The 10,519-nt window shown below is 41.3% G+C and overlaps 1 protein-coding gene across 1 annotated transcript in view; it reads right to left on the bottom strand.

Moving 5' to 3' along the window:
- Window positions 1-10,519, bottom strand: part of LOC109470691 (SH3 domain-containing protein 19-like) — a 12,065-nt gene continuing 1,546 nt past the window's right edge. Inside the window, exons 3-18 of the mRNA XM_019769721.1 lie at window positions 10,203-10,240; window positions 10,018-10,093; window positions 9,361-9,584; window positions 7,883-7,968; window positions 7,005-7,616; window positions 5,775-5,888; window positions 4,732-4,800; window positions 3,689-3,817; window positions 3,413-3,476; window positions 3,022-3,202; window positions 2,471-2,679; window positions 1,972-2,033; window positions 1,589-1,738; window positions 940-1,132; window positions 533-603; window positions 1-208 (exon numbers count right to left, since the gene is read on the bottom strand). Of these exons, the coding sequence (XP_019625280.1) occupies window positions 89-208; window positions 533-603; window positions 940-1,132; window positions 1,589-1,738; window positions 1,972-2,033; window positions 2,471-2,679; window positions 3,022-3,202; window positions 3,413-3,476; window positions 3,689-3,817; window positions 4,732-4,800; window positions 5,775-5,888; window positions 7,005-7,616; window positions 7,883-7,968; window positions 9,361-9,584; window positions 10,018-10,093; window positions 10,203-10,240 (2,398 nt within the window). The 3' untranslated portion in view covers window positions 1-88. The remainder of the gene's footprint in view (window positions 209-532; window positions 604-939; window positions 1,133-1,588; window positions 1,739-1,971; window positions 2,034-2,470; window positions 2,680-3,021; window positions 3,203-3,412; window positions 3,477-3,688; window positions 3,818-4,731; window positions 4,801-5,774; window positions 5,889-7,004; window positions 7,617-7,882; window positions 7,969-9,360; window positions 9,585-10,017; window positions 10,094-10,202; window positions 10,241-10,519) is intronic.

The following is a 10,519-nucleotide window of genomic DNA, read 5'->3' as shown; positions in this document are numbered from 1 at the left end:
TGCGCGCACTAGTTTGGGGGTCTTGAGAGGATGTCATCCATAAAATTAAATCAGTGAGGCCTTACTGTAGTTGATTGACAGCCGCCAATCAGGGTAAAGGTGTGATGATCTGGACAAAGGCGACTGGGAACCGGCCCATGCGACCTTTGACCTCTCCTACCAGCCAATCATCATCAAACACTTCCTTCAGAAAAATTTCCTCTCCTTCCTGTTACAGGTACAAATAAAAATACAACATATTGTTAGAGACAGTACATTCATTTACATTTGCAGCACCTAAATATCTTGGCGTGGTAAAAATCAAGACTATCACAATGGACATGAATGACTTTGCAGCGTTAAGGAGACCATGAAAATTGCAAACTTGAAACTGCTGCAACTATTTCCAGATTTTCACAGTATGAAGCAAGGTTCAATACAGACAATGTTTTTGGGAATATAAGGATTTCTACAAGGTCACAAAAATGCAGAGACGTAAGTACAAGGAAGGAAAGAAGTTAGGTAACCAATGTTCAGAACAAGATGAGTTGACCTTCAATGAAAGTTCATCCTCTTGCTCTGCCTCAAAGTCATACAGCACTACAGCGCTGGGCCTGGAACCATCTGAAATATGTTCAAAATTTAAAATTACCTTCCAAGCTAAAATCAAATTGGTGTGATCTAAAAGTGAAAATCTAACCCAACTCTACATAAGGACCATAGTCATGGCAGTGGTAGAAATACCTTTTCCAATGTTTTGCAGATGAGTCAAAATTTTGTTCTGCAATTTGGAAACACTTTCTGCAAATACACAAGCCTCCATACTACAACCTTCTCAACTCAACAATGCAAAATTGCAGATTGTAGGATTTTTCTTCTGCAATATTGTAAATCTCTGCAAAATGAAGAATGCAGATTGGTATTTTGAACACTGCATGGCAACACAAGGACAAGTCTCACCATCTCCTCCACCTCCTGCAGGCTCCACATAGGATCTGGGAACCACGCCCTCGTTCCTGTCAATCATCACTGTCAGCCAATCAGCATCGAGCTCACTGATGAGTGACATCCTGTCCCCGGCCTTGAAGGACAGCTCCCCTTCACTCTGGCCGACAAAGTCATACTTTGCGATGTACTGGGAGGGACCTTGTGTCTGTACCAAAGTAAAATAAGCGGTCATATTTTGAATTGATTTATTGAAATTGCATGTCCAATACTTGTGGGCCAAAGGCAGCTGTTGCTGGTGTTGTATCCCACACATAGACAAATGCAGGGCAGACAATATTCTGATTTGATTTATTGCAATTGTGACTGTTACAATACAATACACGTGGAACAAAGGCAGCTGTCTCTGGTGTTGTATCCCAAACATAGAAACAAATACAGGACAGACAATACTCATTTTCACCTGAGTTAAGTGGGGAAAGTCGTGTTAAGTGCCTTTCCCAAGAGCACAAGATTGGTGGCATGTCAGGACTCGAACCCAGGACCTCTTTGTTCTGAGTGGAGAACTCTGCTCTTGCGCCACACGACCCAACACATTTTCATTATAAAAATTTTAGACACAAACAGTCATGCAAGTTTCAGAAGAAAAGAGAATGTAGGTTACCTCATTCCCTGATGGTTCGGTTGGTGCTGCTGGGACATTGGAGGGAATCTGGTCCACAAAGGATGCTGGGAACCTGCCCTGCCTCCCATCCACTTCTCCAAGCAGCCAATCAGCACTGACGATACTGAGAACTTTCAACTTGTTCCCAGCCTACAAAAAATTTAGTTAAAGAACTTAATTGACACAACAAATTTAAAGTACAGTGACTTGTAAGGTCGTATGTGGATATAAAGATATGTGGGAAGAACAAAATTTACCTACGTAAAACTTCTACAAGACAATACTAGTGGATGAATCAACTTATACTACTTGTTCTAAGGTCAGAAATGTGTCACAGCAAAATAGAAAACAATGTAAAGAGAAATATGGAAACATGACGATACCTTTACAGAAAGTTCATCATTATTTTCTCCCTCAAAATCATACAGTACATTCACTACAGCTCCTGTAAAGAAAAGAATTCTACATGAAGACAACAGAACAAGTAAGCTACATACAATTGAACTGAAACTAGCTATCTACATGGTTGTACTACAGTGTAACAAGATATAGTGATTCAACTAGAAAGGTAACATTTGCAAAGCAAATCCAAAATGTTTACCTTCGCATATAGTCTGCTCTGTTAATTCTTACTCAGATACATTCATATATATATATAATATATGGTGACAGGAGTCTAAATTCGTCCAGCTTCAAAACTGCAACATGATGTAACCCAACACCAGTTACCATGATGACAGACGTCTAGTTCAGGTCATTGACCTTCTTTGTTTCGAGAAGAAGAGGAAGAAGAAGAAACAGAGCAAAAACAATATGTTTTCCTTCTGCGAAGGTAAAAATATATAGCTAGTGACTAACGTTATCGGACTGAGTGTAACTTACCATCACTAGAAGCAGTGACTGTGTCGATAGGCAGATTCTCGACCACCTCTACAAAAGACAGAGGGAAGATCCCAGCCTTCCCCTTCAGCTCTCCCTTCATCCATTCATCTCCGACCCTCTCCAGAAGACTGATGACATCACCCTCTTCAAAGGACAAGTCGCCCTCGCTCTCCCCTTCAAAGTCGAATCTTGCCTTGCAGCGAGGCCCCCTGGTAGAAAAAAGCAGAACTGCAATTCCATTCATCCAATATATGTATTTTTGCTTACAGGGTATGTATACTTTGTCACAATTCTACTTCTTTTGTTATACATGTATTTGATGCATTCTGTAACCCATTGAAAAAAAAATTGGCAAAATTGAATTGGCTACCCAGCCATCTGAAGATTCAATAAATAAATAAAACATAAATTCTTTGTATCATTTCCCCTCTTACTTTCTGTAACTCTACTGTATTCAAAGATCAGACTGATCAGAAACAAAACCTCCATACACAGATAGAGGTAAAAATGCAGCATCAAACCCTACTTCCAAAAAAAGCCAGGTTCTTTACCCGATTGTGTCAGCCTTTTCTTGAGCCGGTTGTTTCCAGGGCAGGTCCTCCACTACATTGACGTAAGTAGCTGGGAACATTCCCTCCTTCTTCCCACACTTCCCTCGGTACCAGTCTGCCCCCACCTTCCCTAACAGGAAAATGGTATCTCCCTTCTTGAAGCCCAGGTCATCAGACTGACCTGCAATTGATGATGATGTTTGGTTACTTACTGTTGTCAACTTCTCAGTGACAGGAAAATTTGATATTTGGTAGAACTGGGCTAGTGCTACATGAATGACATGAGATGAGTTACACTAGATAAAACAATATTTCAAAAGTGCCTCAATATCATAATCTGTAACATGAAGACAGTAACACTGTGGGAAATAAAGAAGGAACAATCACTGACCTGGTTCGAAATCGTAGAGAGCAACAGCCCTGGGCCCACTGCCAGGAGCCATTTGCGTGCCGTCCTGTGGAGAATGCATTAGATTTACGGTCCAACAAAGTTTCATCAATGGATAGCTGTATCTACATTTTGTAATCCTCAATTTTACCCCTTGGTTGCAAATTGTAGGTTGCAAGTAGGTTGCATTTTGCATCATGCTAACTGTGTACTGGTACACTGTAGTTCAAGTAATTTAACATTTCAAAAAGCATTAACACAGTAAAGTAGTATAATTACCTGGCAATCTCCAGGTAGTGGTATGATGACCTTGATGAAGCTTTGAGGACAGAGGCCCTTGTTGCTCCCTACCCTCCCTAACAACCAATCAGCATTCACTCTCTCTATCAGGAGGATGGCATCCCCAGCCTACAAAATACATGTACAGCATAATGTTTGGATGAAAACGAATAACATAAATGTGTATGTCAAACTTCATTGGGACTTTCCATGTTACTGATAGCATTCATTCATTGGGACTTTCCATGGTACTGATGCAGTCTTCATTGGGGCTTTCCATGGTACTGATACAGCCTTCATTGGTGCTTTCCATGGTACTGATACAGCCTTCGTTGGCACTTTTCATGGTACTGATACCGCCTTCATTTGGACTTTCCATGGTACTGGTACAGCCTTCATTGGGACTTTCCATGCATGGTACTGGTACAGCCTTCATTGGGACTTTCCATGGTACTGATACAGCCTTCATTGGGACTTTCCATGGTACTGATACAGCCTTCATTGGGACTTTCCATGGTACTGATACTGCCTTCATTGGGACTTTCCATGGTACTGATACTGCCTTCATTGGGACTTTACATGGTACTGATACAGCCTTCATTGGGACTTTTCATGGTACTGATACAGCCTTCATTGGGACTTTCCATGGTACTGATACAGCCTTCATTGGGACTTTCCATGGTACTGTTACAGCCTTCATTGGGACTTTCCATGGTACTGATTCAGCCTTCATTGGCAATTTCCATGGTACTGATACAGCCTTCATTGGGACTTTCCATGGTACTGATTCAGCCTCCATTGAGGCTTTCCATTGTACTGATACAGCTTCATTGGGACTTTCCTTGGTACTGATACAGCCTTCATTGGGACTTTCCATGGTATTGATACAGCCGTCATTGGAGCTTTCCATGGTACTGATTCAGCCTTCATTAGCAATGTACTATCAATTCAATCCTTGACTGCACTCTACACACCAATAAGAAAAATGTTTAGAAAATCTATCTGACATCAAGTCTGAAGCATATCATGAAAACCAAACTTACTTTGAAGGAAAGTTCATCTTCTTGAGCGGCTTCATAGTCAAACTGAGCGATCCCATGTGCGTCAGATGCCTGAGGAAAACATGGGGAAGTTTAAGGTCAAAACTATTCCTACACCTAATTTTATAACCTCCTTCTCTAATAGTCCCACATCACCACTGGCGAAATACCATCTATTTCAATTTTTCACACCAACATCCGCCTGGGATAAGCTTAAGCAAGGTATTACCAAAAGCATTGAATATTTTTCTTGTATCTGACTTAAGTCTGGAGAGGACATAATGTAAAGTATAACATCCACCCACAGACCAACACCAGTAGCCTGGTTACCAGACCTATTATAGCTCCCGAGTCCTACATCCTCTCTGCAAATAGCGTAGGATGTAGGACTGGGGAGCTATAATAGGTCTAGTAACCAGGCTACAACACCAGTAGTGAACAAAAATTGCTTCAAAAAGTGTTGGAAAGACAGACACCTACACCAGCCACCACATCTTCTGTAAGAATAGATTTTTAGCATGCATGTACATGTACATAGTTATCTACTTTTCCAGTGTCTCCTCCTGGGCCAAAAGCATTTTCCTCTCCCCAAGACAGCTGTAAGGAATAGTCTTGGATTAATCTTGTAGTATCGTTGTTTCATAGTTGTGGTAAACATTTATATAATAACTTTTAGTATTGTTGTTTCATAGCTGTTGGCCTGTTGCCACACATTATACCTTGTACGATTGTCGAGTAATAAAGTACATGCATTATTTAAAAAAAAAATGGGTCCGTTGAAAGAAGTCTTTGCCCTCAAACCTGCAAGAAAGTGACCAATGCAATGACTTGTCTTCACTTATTTGCATATCAGTCAAAAGTCCATACTTATAAACCTGCTATTCTGACAATTCTCCAGTGTCACTGACGAAAGTAGCGGATGCTACCTGAAACATCTGACCGTTTCCAAAATCATATCCAGTTGCTTGAGTAACTGTTTTTGGCAATACAACCCTCGACAGGAAAAGTTGCTGTCACAATACAATCATGTGTATCATGAACCTTACCAGATAGTGGAAGAGCGGGTGTCCAGGACCAGGCCGTTTGGGAAGAGGTGGTGCCTTCCACTCCGATCCACCCTGACTGTCTGCTTTACCAGATGAAACACTACTGGAACTCTCCTACAATCAAAAGACCCATAGTAACTACATGTATTTCTAAAAAGTTACATAGCATGATATGTTGTGTTAAAATGTTGTGTCTTGAATGATATAATATCTGGAGATTGCAAGTATATAATATACAGAGCATATAGCGGATGATGTTGCCGTAATGTTCTGTCATGTCTTGTCAGCAGGGCAAGCTTGTAACAGCCACTGGCTACTTGGGCTGGCCTGGCTGTGTGTGTTGAACAGCCAAACCAATAGATGGATAGTGATACAGACGTTATATGTAAATTTGACCTAAAACAAGGACACATTTAGTATAGAGTACCTATATAATACAAAACAATACAGGACTGTGAATGTAATCAATGCTTACTGAATTTCCAGTATACATTACACAAAGCAAGGAGGCCTTAATACTAGTACCCATACATTGTAGATCCCAGAACTCACCACAGAAGAAGTGCGCATCATGCTTGGCTTAGAAGTTTGGGATGCGTTAGAGCCCATTCTCTTCAGAGTAGGCCCAGAGGTGGGCTGTTAGTGAAGATGGGGAGGGTGGAATGGTAAAGAGATCACACTTTACAAGCAATATACAGTGCATCAGTCTAAATGCATGGTAGATAAAGGTTGTTACACAAACTGGAAAGACATGTAATGGTAAAGATCACACTTTACAAGCAATGCACAGTACAGTACATCAGTCATATGTCTGAATGCATGGAGGATACAGGTTGTTACACACACTGGAATATGCAAGAAGTCTGGTTTCAAACTTGAACAGATGCAAAAGGCCGACTTTTCTAAGCAAGACAGAATAGTTTACTGAGTATGTCTAGAAATTGAATGTCATTCTCCGTAAACATTTTAGGACAGTCATGTAAAGTGGCATGCAGAGAGCCTCAGATGAAAAAGGTATATGTGTATATGATTATGAACGTGAACAATTATTATTCATCACACACATTTACACACACGCGCACATGTACATGCACAGACACGCACACACCCACTTTTCAATTGCTCTGTACAAGTCAATACAGCATACATTGCATCACCTATACATGTAGCTTCAAAGGCAAGAAAAGAGCACAACATAGTATATCAGTATCGTATATTCTTGAGACTAACCCTTGGTGGTGCCTTTTTCTTTGTGCCGGGAACAGCCTTCTTCTGTTCTGTTCCACTTCCCGAAGTGTCCTCTTCAGTCCCTCCCTTTGGTATAACATCAGGCAGCCCATAGCTTAACACCTCCGACCCTGCACTACTGACACTACTTATGCTGGCTCTCTTCTGGGGCCTGGTGGAGGGAACGGGCGGCGGGACCTTTCCCGAACTCGACTCTGAAGACGTACTATCCAGAGACAGAGGCCTTTGCGTCGGGACGGGCGGTTTCACGTTCTCGATACTCTCCAACTCGTTGGCGGGCGAGCCGCTTCGCGAAGAATCCGCCGACGTCTTTCCCGGGTGTTTGTACGCTTTTCTGGGCCTGGTAGACGGTAGAGGTGGGGCCGGCACGGAGGGAGGCTCCGAACTTTTGGGAACCGTGTCGTCGTCGAAGCTTGCCCAGCCGGTCTGAGTGTGTTCCTCTGGGGGGAAGGTTGACCAGGTGGCAGGGCGCGGGGGTTGGGGCTGGGGAGCTGGCGTCATGCTGAAGTTGGGACCCAGTTCAGCCAAGAGCAGAGCTGTCTGGGGGGACTCCCGGTGGATCTCCTTCAGGACTTCGTTATAACTGGGCGGCTTCTAGACAGCAAGACATTAAAGGTATCAACATATAGTCAATTCTAACTCAATCAAATCAAATAGCCATGTTGCAGATATTCTTTGTCAGCAAAATCTAGTTAGAAATTGAAGCTAGTTTCAACACACAGATAAGTATGACCACTTGTGCTAAAAAGTGGTCAGTTATTAGAATAGTTGTCTGCCCATTGAAATTACAACGGTTACCTCATAATCAATTCCCAATGTGGGCTCCTGATTGGTCATCAGGCTATGATCATATGACTTACGTCTTTGGGAACCTTTTTACTGGCAGGAGGAGGGCGCGCAGGTTTGCCTTTGTTGGTCACAGGCTTCGGTCTCAAAATGGTTGGACCTAGAGAGGGAAGGGTAACAATTGAATAAGAAACACAGCAACAGACAACAAAGACAAAAACTAAACATCACCATCATGATATGCAGAATCAATTTACAATCTCTGTAAGAACAAGCAACTTCATTTTGCATCCTTAAGCTATACCATGCTTAACACACCTTTCAAAGACACATACAGGACAAAATCTGACTTTTTGGAACAAACACTTGATGCACAAAACTACAGAAAGTATACAAGACATGGGACAGGCCACAGTTTCAGTCAAGCAAACAACATCATGCTGTTGACCCACTGAGTCTGTAAGCAAACCAGCTCCAATGAGCAGTAAATAACAACAAACAACAGAACCAACATTGTACAGGCAAGTTGACTGCCAGAGAGCAAGCAAGCAATCATTGACATTCCTCTCAAACCACGGGTTCCAGACTAAAGCCATATCAATTCAATTACTTGGTTCTTGGATCAGGTGCTTTTTTCTGATTTCATATACATTGTACCACTTATAGGATATGAATTGATAAAAAATTCTCACATTGGAACATTTGAACGTGTTTTCCATTTAAGTTACATTTTTTGTTGTACATGTATAAAATCAATTCCTTGAAATTTAAAAATTAGCCAGCCTAGACTCGTATGTTGAAGTTTGGTTCATGTGGTAGGCTAGCATTTGATTCTATCACAGGATGCCTATTTCTGTTTTTAGTTTGCTTTCTGACTTCAATATTATATATATTTACCTGCAACCAAGAATCAAGGAAATAATTGTGTGGCCTTACAGTTAACCATCAAAGTATAAAAATGGAGGGTTTCAGGTCCAAATGAACGCCATGCTTTTGGTGAAATGGTCCTCACTGTACTAACCTTCATCTATATTTCCCAAAGAGGATGGCCAACAACAACAAATAAAGAACAACAACAATAGCAACTTGACACAACAATATCACGACAAGGCTGCTGGAAAAACTGATCAGCAAAAACTGCTGACAAAAGATGTGCATATTGCAACATTACTTATACACATTTACTATATAGCATAACGAAAAACTGACACAAATCATTGATATGCACAACCAAAATCTTCCCCATGTATACCTGTATACTATATGGGATCGATGAATGAATTATAGCTGTATTTACAATTTTCACTAAGCTGCAATCTTGGAAAAGGTATGCTGTCAAAGTACATGATACATTCATAATGTTTACATTCAAACAAGCCTGTAGAAATATCGATCAAATCAATGATTTGTTATTCAGCAGAGCAGAATGGATCATAGGAAAAATGTCACCTGTTATTTCTTCCAAAGTAAATGAAACAGAAAGACACAATCTTGCGTACGAAAACAACAGAAAATGGAAAGACATAATCTTGCAACAAATCTGACAACTCACCTGGCTTGCCTCCAGTGGAAGACTTTACAGAAGGTGGGGGAGGGCGCGAGGGGGGAGGGGGTTTGGGAGGGGGTGCGGATTTCTTCTTGGGCGCAGTGTTGGCCTGTTCCTGTGTGGGTTTATTTGTGCTGGTAGAGGAAGGAGGTACGGATCCTCCCGTGTTGAAGGCCGTCATTTGGCTGGACGTCATGGGCTGGGCTGACACTATGGTGATTTCTAGTTTCCTGAAAGGACAGATAATAAAGGTTAAAACAAGACAACCTGGAATGGCAGACTTCAACCCCTACCCATACTGCTTAGCAATCCTAGCCTTCTGGTCCCACAGACAAAAGTGGTAGCACTGATCATGGATGTATGTATGTATGGCAACAATGCAGTGTATATGTATATTGCATTGCAAATTGCAGAAACATACACATAGTCATACACAGATGGATAGACACACACACAAATAACCAGAAACAACACTTCATTCCCTTGGGGTGAAGTAAACCTGAAATAAACATCACAGATTCTTCCTTCTCCCCTAAAGTGGCTACAAACATGGTGTTTTATGCCAAAGGGTGTTATACAGGGTGTTATACAGATACAGATACACCTGCTACACTAACAAGTGATTAGAGGTATACTAGACAGTTACTCTGATATGACACCTACCGTTTGCCTGCTGCAGGTTTAGGTTTACTGGCTGGAGGAACACTTGGTTTTCTGGACAGTGGCTTTGGTGCTGCATCTAATTGTGAAGATGTATAGATGTATGTGATTAAATGTGTGGATCAAAAAGAAATCCAAGTAAGAAGACAAGTGTCAAGAAGCTACCAAAATAATGGTCTTGCACTCACCTCGTTTTGTAGAATCTGTTCTTTCTGGTACTGATGTCCTATGTTTAGAAAAAAAATTAAGCTTAAATAAATTTCAGGCTTTACAAGCATGAGTATGAAAATGAACATCTAGGGGCAACAAATTTCTAATACATGTCAGACAATGAGACATGTATTATAAATTTGCATGTGATGTATGTGATGTAATTAAAGATAGTATATAGTAGAGGGGATTCATTCCTCAAGCTACCGACATCTTGCACACGCAGTCGTCCCTCAGTAAGACATCTGGAGCCGCATAGTTCCCGTTTAGAACTTTTATTCAGCCTGTCACACGG

The sequence above is a fragment of the Branchiostoma belcheri genome, unplaced genomic scaffold (assembly GCF_001625305.1).
Source record: "Branchiostoma belcheri isolate BF01 breed outbred unplaced genomic scaffold, Haploidv18h27 scaffold23, whole genome shotgun sequence".
NCBI classification, from domain to species: domain Eukaryota; kingdom Metazoa; phylum Chordata; class Leptocardii; order Amphioxiformes; family Branchiostomatidae; genus Branchiostoma; species Branchiostoma belcheri.
Note: the sequence above shows the minus strand (reverse complement) of the source record. Positions and strands in the feature narration are given on the sequence as shown.